Genomic DNA, 16,620 nt, shown 5'->3' on the forward strand with positions numbered 1-16,620 from the left:
GACTCTGCTCGTCCCCCACAGTTCATCTGGGCCCCAAGAGCAGAATTACCCACCCGGCATCACAGAGAAATTCACTCGTCAGCGGTATACCTACAAAGTACATGGAGGTGCATTTAAGCCATCTGCTCATGTTGGCGGAGAGGCCGTTTGTTCAGCTGGGAGCGGGACAGTCTGCCAAAGAGCTCCCTGCCAGTGTGGGCTGCCGAGGCACTGCCCCGAGCCGGCTCAAAAGGTTCCTGCTGGGGAGCGTGTGGTGGCACCCGTCCGGCTTGCAGAGGTGCGTCGTGCAAGTGCTCCCGGGCTTGCCGCTGCTGCTGTCTGCGGCTGCATAGCAGCTCCACCGGCTGTCCTGAGGCGGGAGGAGAGCACTGGGGCGGCTCCTCCTGTGGGCTGAGCTTCTGTGCCGAAAGCCCGAGTCACTCACACACCCTGTCTCTCTCTCTCTCGCTCTTGGAGGCAGCACTCTCTGCTCACCGAATGGCACACCTGGCCCACCTCGCTCTGTAAATACGCACGCCCACCCAGCTCCCACATATCCCAGCCAACACTGCGCAGGCGGCCCCCTGCACTGCTGCTCACCTCTATTTTTTGACCCTCCCTACCTTCCAGATGACTGATTGGAAAACAGGTCTAATAATACCCCCCACCCCAGCATACCCTGACCATGAGTAACGGCATGTCAGCAGCACCCGGCACCAAAACAAACCTTGCGAGTGCCAGTATGCGCCCGGCACCTAGAAATATTCACCTAGTGGGATTAAGGTGTCGCATTTAAGCCCCCTCCTCCATTCAGGCTGGGTCAAAGCGGCTGCTAAACTGAGCAAGGCGCACATGTGAGAATCCCACAGTGCACGGTAGCCTGATTGGGTGTCAGCTTTTACAACCAGCTGTCTGGGACTGCAATCTGCCCCCCCTGCCCGATCCCCACAACAAGCACAGCACGCGAGACGACAGATCTATTTACGAAGAAAGACGTCATTTTTTTTGGAGTGAAGCACAGAGAGAAAAGGGAGAGCTGAGGAACATGAGGTGGGTGGGGGACACGTTTAATTTACACAGCCTGCGTCAGCGAGGTGTCATTTTACGGCTGCAGCCATTAGCCGGCTGGGGATACTGCACAAACACGTGAAAGGACTTTCCACATGACATGTAATATGCAGGACTGAGGGCCCCACTCTTAAACTGCTCTAGCCCATAGAAACAATGAGGCAGAAAAGGTACTGCTTTAAATAGTCCTCAGCATCCTGCTGCATGCATTATTAATCATGCCAACATATCCTTCATGGGCTCTTTAATAGTTTAACGCACAGGGCCTTGCGACCGGCTCCCTTCAGCGTCCTAAGCCATCATGGCAGACACTCTTCCAAGCTACGCCTGAAGCACACTGTTTGTTCGTTTGCTCCAAGTCAAGCCCGAGCCAGCATGTGTTGATATAAAGTTCTATGACGTGATGCCTTGGTTCATCATACCAGCCGGCTTGCCGAAAACAACCCCCCTCGTCCCACCCGCCAGGTCACAGGGCCATATTCCTCATGGATGAAATCACTGCCTCCTGATGAACTTCACGGCTTCGCAGAGGTGGTGACCCGGAATGATGTCAGCGAGCTTAGAAGGCGCTGGCTCGCGAGGTCAGGCTGCTTCCCCGTGCCAGACAGTGGTGCGGTGCCAGATGGTGTGAGTTACATTCACGACCACCCAGGGGGCACAAGAGAGCCAGTCAGCAACTTCGTGGAACAACACTAGCCAACGAACTACCTTAATGAATGTTTGTCCATTTATTCTTCCTCAGCAATCACCGCAAGGGTATGCTCTGACCAATTCTGCAACTCTGACTTAAATTCCTGACTATTCTCTGCACCAAGCAACGCCTGTATTTAATAAATTTCAGCTATTACTCAGGCAAGCTGATCAAAGAGCTCAGGGTACTAACACCACGCTCACCATACTCTGGACAACAATGTAAAAAAAAGAGAAAATTCCAACGCAGTAACTGCTTATTAAACATTTATCACAGACAGACAAACACCTCTTAAAACTGAGCAATACAAATTTCACGTAAGCAGGAACAAGGGCCTCTGGTGGGGAAAAAGGGGGCTGCAACTCAAGCCAAAACCAACACCAGGATGAAAAGCAGGAATCTTGAATGTGGCTCCAGGGACAGCTGAGGGACACTAAGCAGCTTAAAACACAGAGGATCCCCCTGCAGCACCAGCAGTGATTCAATGGTTTTCATATTACACATTAATGCACTGAACGGTGGTTACAGTTTGGAGAGGAAGCATAAACTGCGATTAGGAGCTCAGTATGCTGTAATCCGCAGCCCACGCACAGGTCGAGTGGCACCCGAGCAGGAACGGGCTGGGGGCCGATGACCGTCTGTCCATATGGCACAGGCAATTGAGACTTTAATTAGCGGGGATCCGCCCCCACAGAGCCCCATGCTGCCCAGACCAAAAGTACATAGGCTGCAGGTTCTGGCTAAAGATGATGGGGCTTACGACAGATAGCCAACACCACAGCCATCCGCGACGACGCCCCCGGCGAATCAAACCCTAGAGGCTAGGTGACTCACACAAACTGCACTCCTGGGAATAATCATGCTTATCTCGAGGGTTATATTTAAAAAAGCAAACACTTTTGGAATGTGGGACAAAATAAAACTATACACCAGAAACAGACCCATTACTCAACAGCTAATTGGTTATTTTACAGAATCATGACCAAAGGGTGAAACGTAAGAATGAAGACGAACCTGAAACCTGAGGCAACTAAAGCTTTCTCGGAAACAACAGAATGGTCCCCACCCAGAATTCAGCTGCAATCAGTTTAAAGATCGAAATATACACCTATTCAGGTTTATCAGAAACAAATGCGCTGTGACGTCCTGGAGAGAGTTCCAGAGCACTCAGGAAGACGCAAGTGCCTGTGTGTCTCTGCAGCATCCCAAGAGTGCCAAAGTTAGCCAATAACCTCCAGCTAACCCGGTAAGTAAGATGATGACCCCACTGCACTCTGCGTTTCCGACAGATGATTGGGGTCAGCAACTGACCCTGCAGATGCCAGCCATCAGACGCGTCACATAGATATGCTAAAATAAATGTAAAGTATTTAGACCTCCATGATCAATCTCTGATCAGGGGGCCTGTAGCCTACCCCAGGCAGCACAGGGTACAAGGCAGGGATCCACCCTAGATAGGATGCCAGGGCACTGCAGGATACACACAAGTAGACACCCAGTTATACATTACAAAGAGCAGAGGCGAGATTCAAGGCAAGTATTACCCAGTGAGCCACCACGCTGTTTTCAGGTGCATCCGAGTACAGCCTGTTCTCTATAAGAATAGGCCTGAGGGAGGCCTAATTATTCTCTGTGCGAGTCTAACAAGCAGTGTGTCGCATGCATATACATATAAATAAATACATATAAATACACAGAATAATTTGGCATTATTATTTCAGTGAGCAGTGGTGAAAAGTACCTTGATTTATCATCTGTATTCCTATAACTACCCAGCTTCTAACTAGAATCAAAAAAGGCAGAAATAAATATTCAACCAATTACAAAGAAGTATCGGAGGTAAGACATCTATCCGAGAGTGGAGTTATTACTGAACTGGGGCATTGCTGTGTTTTAATAGCTAAGCAGCAGTCTCCAAGGAAAATGGTAACTCATTAACTACTGAAACACACAACAAAAGGATTTATATGCAGCCACCGGTGTTTCTTTGTTGTCTATGGCAGTTATGTTAACCAGTATAAAGTAATAAAAATGTGGTGAAATCTGTCTTATCCAATATCAACAGTACAACTTGCACACTTTGCCCCATAATGGTTACTACAGAAAGAAAGACGACATCAGCTCTAAAAAAAATTAAATAAATCAAGGGACCACCAGTGCCTTCCTTGGACAGGCACCAACAAATGCGTATTACTATGCAACAATGATCACACCTGGAGAAATGCAACATGCCCTGTTTCAAGCACGGGAGTGACATTTTCACCTTTCCAGCACTGACAAAGTGCATGCTTCTGGCTTCACACTCAGCAGTGGATTTCACACCAAAGTGGTGCTTTTCCTCTGGCATGCAGGAACCAAGCTGTACCCAAGCCTACTGCAAAGAAAGTCCAATTGCAGTCCAGTTCCAACTTACTTCATGTTTTCCACTACAGATAATCCATCTGCAGAACACCGGTATCTCCGTGCATTTTGGCCAATAATATGGTGATGATGCAAGCAGGTCGGTTTGGTCACCCTTTCGGTCCTGCTAATAAGCAGGGCCACGTCAGCACGGGTAAGGCTATGGTACAGCTCGCCTACTTTACAGTGGAAAACCTCCAGTTCAGAGTACAACTTGAGTACAACCTGGTTCTTGGTGGCAGTGGAAAAGCACCACACCTCAGAAGACTGAGGCTCTCTGGGTAAATCCCGATAAACAGAGACTGTCAGGCTGAAAAATTAAATTGATCTTTCTCTGAATTATTTTGCAGAATTCCTCAGATGCTAAGGAGCAAACGTTTTCAGCCAACAAGTCCCCACCACCATCACCACCTTCCACCATTTCTTCATGTTGTTTTTGGATCCGAATAATGGAACAAAAACAAAATGAAACATTAAAACTTCACTCCCCACAGTAACAACACTGCAGACCAAAATACTAAAAAGGTCAAAGTCTGGCCCAGCAGCACTTTGTCTTCTGTGGTGAACATGCTGATTCTGTACAGTCCCAGGGACAATTAGACTGGACCCTCTACCAGGAGCAGAACAGCCTGGAGAACCAGAAGTAAAGGACATATATGCCTTCCACAGCCCTGCCTCCCACCGACAGCTGCTCATCAATGTGGCCTTCAGGGGTTACAGCTACAAACACAATGCTTTTCGAACTTGCCATTCTTGCCTCATGCAGAGATGCTGGTCAGCGAGCTCATTGCTGGGAATGAAGCCACCGGCCACACTGACCTTGAGGCACATCGCTACCCCACAAAACAGATCACGTCAATCCCAGAAAAATAGGTTTTATTGACACTTTTGTGTTTTACCTTCCTCTTTTCCTCAAAGGATCTTATGAACAGAGACAAAGACTGGTTAACAGCACTGTGAAAACCTCTGCATGTACTGATCATCCCAAGAAAACACTCCACTATTCCGAAAGAGATATTAACCTCATTATTAGGACTAAAATGCATGAGGCACTGACACTCTGGACACACACACACTGACACCGGATAAGAGATGCTGTGGCTTAACTTGGACAAAATCACTCTGGTTACACAAGTTCAGCAGTAACAAGCAGATGGCAAAGAAACAAGTCTTCAGAAAACCCTTTTACGGGAAGAAAACTTAACAACAAGTTAATTAATTTTCAAAACGCTATTATATGTAAACCAAACGTAGTACTAGGCAGACTGATATAAACTTAAAGGCAAGTGTGTCCCAGAAGTCCCACAGAGACCTGAATTTCCTCCCGTATTATCGTGGAAACTGATCGGATGAGTTAAATGAGAAAGTCATCATATGGTTAGAACTGACTGCATGCTGACCACAAAACCACAAAAATTCTCACAAATAGCCCACAAAGCAGCTGCCGCAAGACTGACTGCCTGCCTGCCAAGAGAGTGGCGTGGCCTCAGACAGCACAGGGTCCTGGCACCAGTCAGGGCACCAAGATGCAGCCATAAAAGGAGGCAGGATGTAACACAATGGCTGTGACTGCACTTAAATCTTCACCCACATGTAACAATGGCCAGACCCCTGTCAATCACCATAGTAACAAATCTATAATCTAATGATAGAGAGAAAGCTACAATTCCCACAGGAAAGGAATATCACTCTGCATTTTGAATATAACTTCCAATCTTAAAATACAAAACCTGTTTTACCTGTTCATGTGGGTGGGCAAGAATCAGACCAAATGTCTGTTTTACAACACTCAGGGCCATACAGTGTAACACACAGGAAGGTTGATTTTTATATTTAACCTCCTCCCCATCACACACAGTATTTTTTTTCTCTTTTTAATTTCCACAGAGATCAGGATTTCAATTATTACCTGGTCAGGATGTTCTCCTCCCATCACCAGGTCTGATGGGAGAATGGGAGCAGTAGGACGCCCAGGTCAGGTGGAGGACAGCCATGGGCCATGCGTGAACCCCCAACTGCCAGCTACAACTTCACAGCAAGATCACAGAATCTGCCCCGACTTGCGACAAAAACACCAAACACAAATTCATTCGCACACTTCACTCTGCACCAGCTACCAAGGAGACCAGTTCGTCCAGTGTGAAACCACAGCTGATGTCTTGTCTACTTTGAGCATCAGTGATATCATTTTACCACCAACAGTGAAGGGTTATCTGAACATAATTACTCCAAAATCGAATACCAAGTCATTAAACACATGCTGGCTTTAATCCCATTAAATCCTTTCACTGGCAAGAATCATCAGAATAAGGGTATTCTTTAAGAATGGGAAGAATGAGTAGTTTGTCCACTCAGTTTGTCTTCCTATCATAGAATTCATACAGAGAGACATATTCAAGCAAAAAACGTAATGTTTCAAAACGTGAGTCCACACTTTAATGTTATTCGACACAGCAGTTTCGGTATCACAGTATATACCAAAAGTGCGAATTGGAATGATTCAATCTTTTTTTCCACATAGACAAGATGGAAACCGCCATTACCCACTGCCTGCCACTAGCCGAGACATAGAGCAGCAAAAGTGAGATACAGTGTTATCTTGGTTTTAAACTTATTGGAAAGGATGAAACCACAGACCTGAAACCTAGAGTTTGGAACTGCTACTACGAGGGGGCAACATGTCTCACCCTGATTTATATCCATCTATCCATTTCTCATACCCACATTTCCTATGCAGGGTCGCAGAGGTCCGGAAATAACCCAGGACGAGGCACCAACCCTACACATAGTTCACTGACAATATTAAAACTACATTATAGGCTATTGTTGTTGCTTTAATCCATAAAGAGGCATGTTTATTTCAAAGCAACATAATATTTAAAGGGGAATGTTATTAATGGTATTGATATTAAGGTACCAAACCTGGTATGGGTATCAAAGCTAAAATTTTGGTATCGATCCAACTCTAGCCCATAAAGAATGAGGAATGGGCCACTGCAGGACAGGGCCCAGGTTTTGCCCCATGCATGCTTTGAGGAAGTGCTGGCCACACGGATGGAAAGCTTTGATATGTAGGTCCTGTGAACTCCCACCCCACGCACAGAGACACAACTCAGCACTAGGCTTCAAAGGGCTGCTTTACACAAGAACCAGTACAGTGCAGAAATGCTTGTGAACTCATCCCATTTATTAAAAATCTTGCGGAGGTGTGCTGTACAGCAATCTGCGTGGGCAGGTTGCTAGAGACAGGAACTACCTCAGATCAAAACATTGCTGAAGACAACATTTGCCAACATGTTTTAGACAAACAATTGTGAGATAACATCCAGAAAGACTGCCATATTCTGTATTGCTTGCAAAATACAAACATTTTTTTAGAATAAGTCAGACAATCTTGCATATATTACACACTTTGCCTAGTAGAAGAAAAGAATGATAAAGTGGTGTAGTTCATAAAGCACAACAGTGAAACTACATCTTATCCTGTAATGGAGGCAAAACTCCCTTCCTGTGTGTCGAGCGGTCACCAGGGAATCAGATGTATCTTGTTCCCAGGAAGGACGAGCAGTTGTCCTGCCTGTACTCGTATCCAACAAAGCAGATTCAAGGGCGAGGCTCCATCTGGTGAAGGAGGGCCCTCCCTGGAGGACTGAGGGGGATGGGGTTGGGTTCTTCAGGCCCAGATGACCCGAGGCCTGGATTGGGAGGGAGCTACACTCCCCGTGGGTCTGGAATGCATGACGCCCAGCTCGAGCTCAGAAATTCACTACCAGACTCCAGAAGAGAACTTGCCTAAACAATGACCGGGTGCACTCACAAGTCCCAGTTAGAATCAACACATACACCTTGGCTCAGGGCAGAAGCCTGCCAAACAAGAAATCAGTCCATGAAACCCGAGAAATCCTGCTTTTTAGAACTGAAGTCGACAGTAGAATGCTGAACATGCATTTGAAAAAAACCTTTTATCACAACAAACCAAGTGTCCATACACTCTTAATTCGAGGTTCTCTGATTATGTAATGTACAGTTAAGATTTAATACAATTTCTTTCTGGGAAAGAACAGCTATAGGCATGTATATTCTTGTCAGACAGTAGTTTACAATAAACAAGCCATCAGTTGCAGCAAGTATTTTTGGTATCACTATTCCAGTGGGTGTTGCTGATAAACCAGGTGGCTTGGACCATTTACTCACTGTTAACCACTAGACAAGCTTGCTGCGAGGCCAATTAGGTCATTTAGCAGAGCTGTTTAAATTTAGGATAGCAGCTGACTGTGACCCTGCCCGGTAAAAGCTGCTTGCAAATTAAACAAAGGAGTAAATTCACTAATGACATGAAGCGGTTCCCATGAAATCCTGGAGGACTAATGCTATTCATCCAATCCTCCCCTGTTTTTCCTACAAGTAACGTGATAAATATTAGATTTTTAGATTATTAGTCTCCATTAAATAGAAATATAGGAAAGGAGTTTGCATCAGCGCCAATGGACAAGAGACAACCTGAATGTGCTTACTGGGGAGAAAATGGTGCATTGACCTCCCGCCTGACAGCACAGCCAAAGGGGCCTCCATCCGCATTCATGTCTCGTAATCCTGGAGTGGTTACTCATGCAAGAATAAGCTTCAATTCCTGTTGTCTGGTTCTCAGCACACTGTCCCCCAGCCACCCCCAGCGAGTGTGAACAGACTTTCAGAGAAGCACCACAGCTCTCACATAGGCAGTCCTGGACTTGCTGGTTCTTAAGGCACCCCAAAGACCTGCCCATGCCTGGTGAATTCTGCCTTCTGCACCACATTTCAACAGCAAGTGACCCACGCCACGTCAGGCCTCAAACTATTGTTTTATGTTTTGATGAAGGCCTTAAATTAAACAAAATCCTCACAGCTTTGTGTGCTGTATGGCGTGTAAGGAAATTAATCTGAAATACAGAACATAAAAAGGCACATTATCAAAAACAAGGAATGTGTGCTATTATTACATGGATGTAGGGGGGAAAAAATGCTAATTCTACTTGTCCGATGACATCGACATTATTAATCCCAATCCTGTTTCCGCATGGAGAGTCAGAAAATTAATTCATGGTTTAGCTATGAATTTTCAGTGTTATGACTGAGAGAAGAAAAATTACAGTAAAGCTAAATACAACATAAAAGACAGAAAATGCCTAAAAAAATAAAATAAGCTGTTAGCCAATAACCATAAGCACTGGAAACATGCATATCATGCAAATAAAGGATTGGGAATAAAGGAACATGAGCCACAAATTCCTGCAGGAACGGTACTGAGCACAGGCAGAATGTGACAGCAGCCTGTGCAAGCAGAGCCCTGCCTTTGGTGACAGTGGAGCCTGGAGGAAAATCATCTGCAAACGATCAGTTTTCATTCCCTCCCATTCCCTTTCCCAAATACAATAAAGGAAATGGTCTCAACAAAACGGCCACCACTCCGTTCATTCCCCTTAAATAAGCTCTCCTGTCCAACTGTACGGACACTGAACAGAAATGAATCAGTCTTTTACAAACACTGAATTTTTAACAAAACTGCTTTTTGTTTTTTAATGGGAGCTGAAATACTAAAGCATGTGAAAGAATTCTAAATAACACAGCACTCAATGGAGTTCGGACAAAGACCCATTCATCAGGCGAAAGCCAGCTACCGACAAAGGCAACAGAGAAGAGAGACTCTACAATGTCACATGTCAGTAACGCATGGTCTACAAGTTATACCCTTCAAAGTTGGGGTCAACAGGTCTATTTGGGGATGAAAGTACCTTTTCGTGTTTTATAGGCAAGGGTTAATTTAGAGAAGAGTTTAGAGAATTTTTAAGGAAGACCTGGTGAACTTAACTGGTCTATTTTGACTTGGTCCAAACTTACAAAATTAAGCAGAAAAACAGTTTGCAACCCACAGTAACCCATTCTCTTAGGGGAGCATAACACAGCATAAGATGAAATTACAAAGCCTCTTTCAGGGAAAAACAGCATCAGTGTGGTACATTTACAGAAAGCATTTCTTACATTTTTGACCAGTTAATCACTTTGTGATTACAGGTTGTCTAGCCATGGAACTGCACCCTGCCTGTCAGCTCTCCAGCACTGGTCACTATATGAACATGGGAACTGTCCACAGTGACAGCCAATGAATAACATTCCCAAAAAGAGCACTTTTAAATTGACTTCACAACCAGAACTCGGATCACTCATTTTTCAAATGAATTGGCCACTAAGCTTGGGCTAGGCAGTCAGGGAGAGAGGACTGCCAAACATCCATGGGGTTTGTGGCCCAAACTTGGCTGAGCAGAATACAAATCGCACAACGGCAGAAGCATTGCGATATTAGGAGGGTGGACAAGTTTTAACGCAAGTATGAGTCAGACTTAAGGGCATGCTTGCATCTTCTCCAAACAAGAGAAATCTCACAGTCTCAGTTATAAATCAGTGCAAGGAATGTCACTCACTCCAAAATAAAGTTACCAGGAAAGAAACCTCAATTAAAAACAGAAACACATAGCCTGCAAGATGCTTTCAGAATACGAAACATAAGGCAAACTGGCCTATGATTTACTGGAACAAAAATATCCTTTAAGTCATAGCTTTTAGCGGGCCGCGTTCCGAGAAACGTGACATTTCTCCAATGACTTCATACGCTTGCAAATCTGATTCTTCGGACAGCCATCAACGTCGAAAGAAGCATCAGAGCCAAGTATCATTAAAACTACGATCATTAAATCAGAATTGAGTATTTCAAGCATCATTTTACAATGAAAAATAAAAACTTGTAATACGAAGCTGAGCTTCTGATTTAATGACTAGTCTGTACCGCTTTCAAAGCCGGCTTCTGTCTTTTGAATGAACTACATCCTCATCATGGAAGCATGTAAAGTTCACAAACATCTACACTCAATTATTACTCCCATCATCGGGAGCTCATATCACTAACAGGGATCTGCAGGGAATGTCAGTTCCCATCTGAAGGCAGCGCAAAACCAACGACGCCGTCCCTCGCATCTCCAGTATGGTTAAAACTCACCACAACCGCCACTGATTTTACTAAAACCTCACCCGCCGGCTTTAAAACCGGCCTTTAAAACACACCACTTCTCAGCGGCATCACTCTTTACCGTCGTCTCGCAACTGCGATCGACCAGCTGAGCGAAACTGATCGCCAACCAGCCGAAAGTGATCCAGCCGGCTGCGCGAAACTGCGACAGGCAAAGGTGTGGTGTGTAATAAATAACTATGATCGCAAAACAAGTGTTTTTTCCCTTTCCTGTCGTGAAGTCAGTTGGCTGTATCCTTATAAAAATCACATTAAACGAATAAAACCAACAATTTAAACAGAAAATTGTTACTGAAACGGGCTGCGTAGTACTTTTAAGAGTAAGTAAAAATGTACTGTCTCGTTACTGCATAACGTTGTACACACCATTAACGGGAATTTACATGTGTAAATGCATCGACGGACTTTGACAGGCGGCCGATTAAAGTCGCACCGCAAGGCGCGTAACCTCGCGCGAGCTCCCCGCCTCACGTCTAACTCACCGTGATAGTAACTTCTTGCTTCTTCAGTCGGTACTTCAGACTCTTCATTTTTCACTTCTTAGTTGGTGACCGCCTATACTCTTTTTATTCACTCATACACTGCGACTAGGGAATAAAGGAGTGCCTCAGAGTTCGTCGAGTTATTTCATACGACCCGAGACAACTTTTTATTTCCGAGGAGGGGAGATGTTAATAGAAATCTCACACTTTCCACCTGAAACCTTCCCGACCTGTTAGAAAACTGACTGACGGGAGAGCCAATGGGAGGGAAAATTCGGACAAAAGCAAACGCAGCATCCAATAAAGTGCGCTTTTGGGCGGGACTTCCTCGGTAGTTCCGACCAGGATTGATTCTGGATTGGGGAAAACAACCTGAGGTGAGAGAGCCCTCTGACGTCACTCCTACCTGGGAAGCGGGCCTCTGGTTACGTTTGCTGGGCGGTGAATGCGAGCAAACTCAATAAACTCGACATCAGCTTGCTCTGTAGTGGTCTGGCAGTGCTTTTTCACACCTGATTGCATCTGTGCCACATGATTAATAAATAATTTGCCAATGAAACCCTATCGCCGTATTACTACTTGGCATGATCGTTTTTAAGGAAGGAAATAGTAAGACTTATGTTAAGTCCTGCGTATGAACATCTATTCCTTATAGGTGGTGAAAATCACACACAGGTGAGTACAGGTGACGCAAGGGTGCATCGGTTTCTGTCAATTCCGAGTATAAATCAGAAACAAATGTACAGTTTGACAACAATGCTTAGGATATGTTAAATGGCTCATGTTTACGTTCCCTTGTAGAAAAGAGTTTGCCAAATGAATAGATAAATGCGTGTAAACAGTAATATGATGGTCATAATTATGAGTAAAGAAATGTTAGGTTGGTAGCCTACATTCTGCGCTTTACAGGAGTCTGCACATTACAGGGGTCTGCGCTTTACAGGGGTCTGCACTTTACAAGAGTGCGCATTACAGGGGTCTGCGCTTTACAGGGGCCAGTGCTTTACAGGGGCCTGGGCTTTACAGGGACCTACGCTTTACAGGGGCCTAGGCTTTACAGGAGTCCGCGCTTTACAGGGACCTACGCTTTACAGGGGCCTAGGCTTTACAGGAGTCCGCGCTTTACAGGGGCCTGGGCTTAAAGGGGTCTGCCCTTTACAGGGGCCAGTGCTTTACAGGAGTCTGCGCTTTACAGGGGCCTGGGCTTTACAGGAGTCCGCGCTTTACAGGAGCCTGGGCTTTACAGGGGTCTGGGCTTTACAGGGGTCTGCGCTTTACAGGAGCCTGGGCTTTACAGGGGTCTGGGCTTTACAGGGGTCTGCGCTTTACAGGAGTCTGGGCTTTACAGGGGTCTGGGCTTTACAGGGGTCTGCGCTTTACAGGGGTCTGGGCTTTACAGGGGTCTGGGCTTTACAGGGGTCTGCGCTTTACAGGAGTCTGGGCTTTACAGGGGCCTGGGCTTTACAGGGGTCTGCGCTTTACAGGAGCCTGGGCTTTACAGGGGTCTGGGCTTTACAGGGGTCTGCGCTTTACAGGAGTCTGGGCTTTACAGGGGTCTGGGCTTTACAGGGGTCTGCGCTTTACAGGGGCCTGGGTTTTACAGGAGTCTGCGCTTTACAGGGGCCTGGGCTTTACTGGGGTCTGGGCTTTACAGGGGTCTGCGCTTTACAGGAGTCTGGGCTTTACAGGGGCCAGTGCTTTACAGGAGTCTGCGCTTTACAGGGGCCAGTGCTTTACAGGGGCCTGGGCTTTACAGAGGCCTACGCTTTACAGGGGCCTATGCTTTACAGGGGCCTAGGCTTTACAGAAGTCCGGGCTTTACAGGGGCCTGGGCTTTACAGGAGTCTGGGCTTTACAGGGGCCTGGGCTTTACAGGAGTCCGGGCTTTACAGGGGCCAGGGCTTTACAGGGGCCTGGGCTTTACAGGAGTCTACGATTTACAGGGGCCTGGGCTTTACAGGGGCCTGGGCTTTACAGAAGTCTACGCTTTACAGGGGCCTGGGCTTTACAGGAGTCTACGCTTTACAGGGGCCTGGGCTTTACAGGAGTCTGCGCTTTACAGGGGCCTGGGCTATACAGGAGTCCGCGCTTTACAGGGGCCTGGGCTTTACAGGAGTCCGGGCTTTACAGGGGCCTGGGCTTTACAGGAGTCTACGCTTTACAGGGGCCTGGGCTTTACAGGGGCCTGGGCTTTACAGGAGTCTACGCTTTGCAGGGGCCTGGGCTTTACAGGGGCCTGGGCTTTACAGGAGTCTACGCTTTACAGGGGCCAGGGCTTTACAGGGGTCTGCGCTTTACAGGGGCCTGGGCTTTACAGGGGTCTGCGCTTTACAGGGGCCTGGGCTTTACAGGAGTCCGCGCTTTACAGGGGCCTGGGCTTTACAGGAGTCCGCGCTTTACAGGGGCCTGGGCTTTACAGGAGTCTGCGCTTTACAGGGGTCTGTGCTTTACAGGAATCCGCGCTTTACAGTAGTCTGCGCTTTACAGGGGTCTGCGCTTTACAGGGGCCTGTGCTTTACAGGGGCCCGGGCTTTACAGGGGCCTGGGCTTTACAGGAGTCTACGCTTTGCAGGGGCCTGGGCTTTACAGGGGCCTGGGCTTTACAGGAGTCTACGCTTTACAGGGGCCTGGGCTTTACAGGGGTCTGCGCTTTACAGGGACCTGGGCTTTACAGGGGTCTGGGCTTTACAGGAGTCTGCACTTTACAGGGGCCTGGGCTTTACAGGGGTCTGCGCTTTACAGGGGCCTGGGCTTTACAGGGGCCTGGGCTTTACAGAAGTCTGCACTTTACAGGGGCCTGGGCTTTACAGGGTCTGCGCTTTACAGGGGCCTGGGCTTTACAGGGGCCTGCACTTTACAGGGGCCTGGGCTTTACAGGGGCCTGCACTTTACAGGGGCCTGGGCTTTACAGGGGTCTGGGCTTTACAGGAGTCTGCACTTTACAGGGGCCTGGGCTTTACAGGGGTCTGCGCTTTACAGGGGCCTGGGCTTTACAGGAGTCTGCACTTTACAGGGGCCTGGGCTTTACAGGGGTCTGCGCTTTACAGGGGCCTGGGCTTTACAGGGGCCTGGGCTTTACAGGGGCCTGCACTTTACAGGGGCCTGGGCTTTACAGGGGTCTGGGCTTTACAGGAGTCTGCACTTTACAGGGGCCTGGGCTTTACAGGGGTCTGCGCTTTACAGGGGCCTGGGCTTTACAGGGGCCTGGGCTTTACAGGAGTCTGCACTTTACAGGGGCCTGGGCTTTACAGGGGTCTGCGCTTTACAGGGGCCTGGGCTTTACAGGGGCCTGCACTTTACAGGGGCCTGGGCTTTACAGGAGTCTGTGCTTTACAGGGGCCTGGGCTTTACAGGGGCCTGCACTTTACAGGGGCCTGGGCTTTACAGGAGTCTGCACTTTACAGGGGCCTGGGCTTTACAGGGGTCTGCGCTTTACAGGGGCCTGGGCTTTACAGGAGTCCGCGCTTTACAGGGGCCTGGGCTTTACAGGAGTCTGCGCTTTACAGGGGTCTGCGCTTTACAGGGGCCTGGGCTTTACAGGGGCCCACGAATACGTTAACTTATTCAGAACATTTTGGGGGAGGTGGAGGCAAAAATTCTAGGTTTGCCCTTGGGTGTAACTGCTGAATATACTGTGGTTAATAAAATTCTGTTAGTCAGAATGCCTCTGTACAAAATTTTATCTGAATTCCTATGGTAAGTTTCATTCTTACTAAATATGAAATCAACGTAAACACCATGCGTAAGCGTCACGGACTTTCATAATCTCACAAATTCTAAATGGATAATTGCATAATCACCACAGTATATTAAAGGTTCATTCTGCTAATGTGAAAATAAGAACAAAATACACAAGCTGTCTCTTGGGTAACAAACTGTAGGAGTAAATCGGTTTGCAATTTATTACGCTGCATTTGGTAATCGCATTCCTAAAGAAGAGTTTGGTCGCCCTCTTCTGGTGTGATTATGGACCTGCACAGATCTTTTGTCTATCCCCAAATATGCAGCTACAAGGACAATGATTATAATTTCTGGGAACATATATATATATATTGTACTGCATAAATACTTTAGTGAACATTTTTATAAAATTGTTTGCATATCCATTCATCCAACATCCTTCCATCCTCATTCTAACTACTCATTCTGGTCAGTGTCACTGATGTTTATATAAGTGACTAATAAAAAATATTCACAAAGATGTAAATGCATTTGAAGCTCTGAAGCACTGTTATACCTGTAACGCATGTAACATAAAAGGATTCTGTTTTCTGCAAGTCTTTATTCTTTAAAAATAAACACCAAAAACAATGACAAAAATATATAATAGCATAAATGAAAAGAGCAATTGTGATTTCATGGGCTACTGACCAATAACGGTCTGATTGCTGCCTTGGGCTGAAGGCTTTTCGCATCCAAGGCCCACACTCAGAACAGCCCTACGGGATGCTTCTGGCTTTCATTTTTACTGCTCTTAAAATCTCTTATTGTTAGTACTGTAATTGCTAAGAGCGATGCCATATCACAGAAGTCCAGTATGATTCTATTTCATGTGGCTGTTCAGGTATCAAACAACCCCTGTGCCTCTCTCCAGACCACATGATGAAAGATTTATCTTTTTTCATCTTCACTGCCATTTCATGTTTCCATGGAAACAGTGTTACCATGGATCTCTTGCTTCATATTGCTGCCATGTCCAGCATCTGCATCACAGGAGTGCAGATCTTTTGTGTATCCCCAAAAAAAAGCTCTTAAAAGCTCATAAAAGCTCTTCAAGCTATCAGCGCTACCATCAGAACACAATGTGATGGGAAATTACAATTATAAATGCTTTGGTTTTTAACCTGTTGCTCTGGTGTTGCCGTTTTTTTAAAGATAACAACTGCAATATTTATTTTTTGCAATGTTCAATTTAAATATACTGCTTAATATGTCCTACA

At 46.5% G+C, this 16,620-nt stretch overlaps 1 protein-coding gene across 2 annotated transcripts in view; it reads right to left on the minus strand.

Moving 5' to 3' along the window:
* The window catches only part of LOC125751388 (uveal autoantigen with coiled-coil domains and ankyrin repeats protein-like), a 30,304-nt gene extending 18,366 nt beyond the window's left edge, over positions 1-11,938 (minus strand). The window contains exon 1 of one of the 2 annotated variants that reach the window (XM_049030108.1): positions 11,681-11,938. In XM_049030108.1, the coding sequence (XP_048886065.1) occupies positions 11,681-11,728 (48 nt within the window). In that variant the 5' untranslated portion in view covers positions 11,729-11,938. Of the gene's footprint in view, positions 1-94; positions 3,042-11,680 lie in introns of those variants that run through there. The other variant, XM_049030110.1, reaches the window with a different exon arrangement.
* Between the last annotated feature and the right edge of the window lie 4,682 nt (positions 11,939-16,620).

The sequence above is a fragment of the Brienomyrus brachyistius genome, chromosome 11 (assembly GCF_023856365.1).
Source record: "Brienomyrus brachyistius isolate T26 chromosome 11, BBRACH_0.4, whole genome shotgun sequence".
NCBI lineage: Eukaryota > Metazoa > Chordata > Actinopteri > Osteoglossiformes > Mormyridae > Brienomyrus > Brienomyrus brachyistius.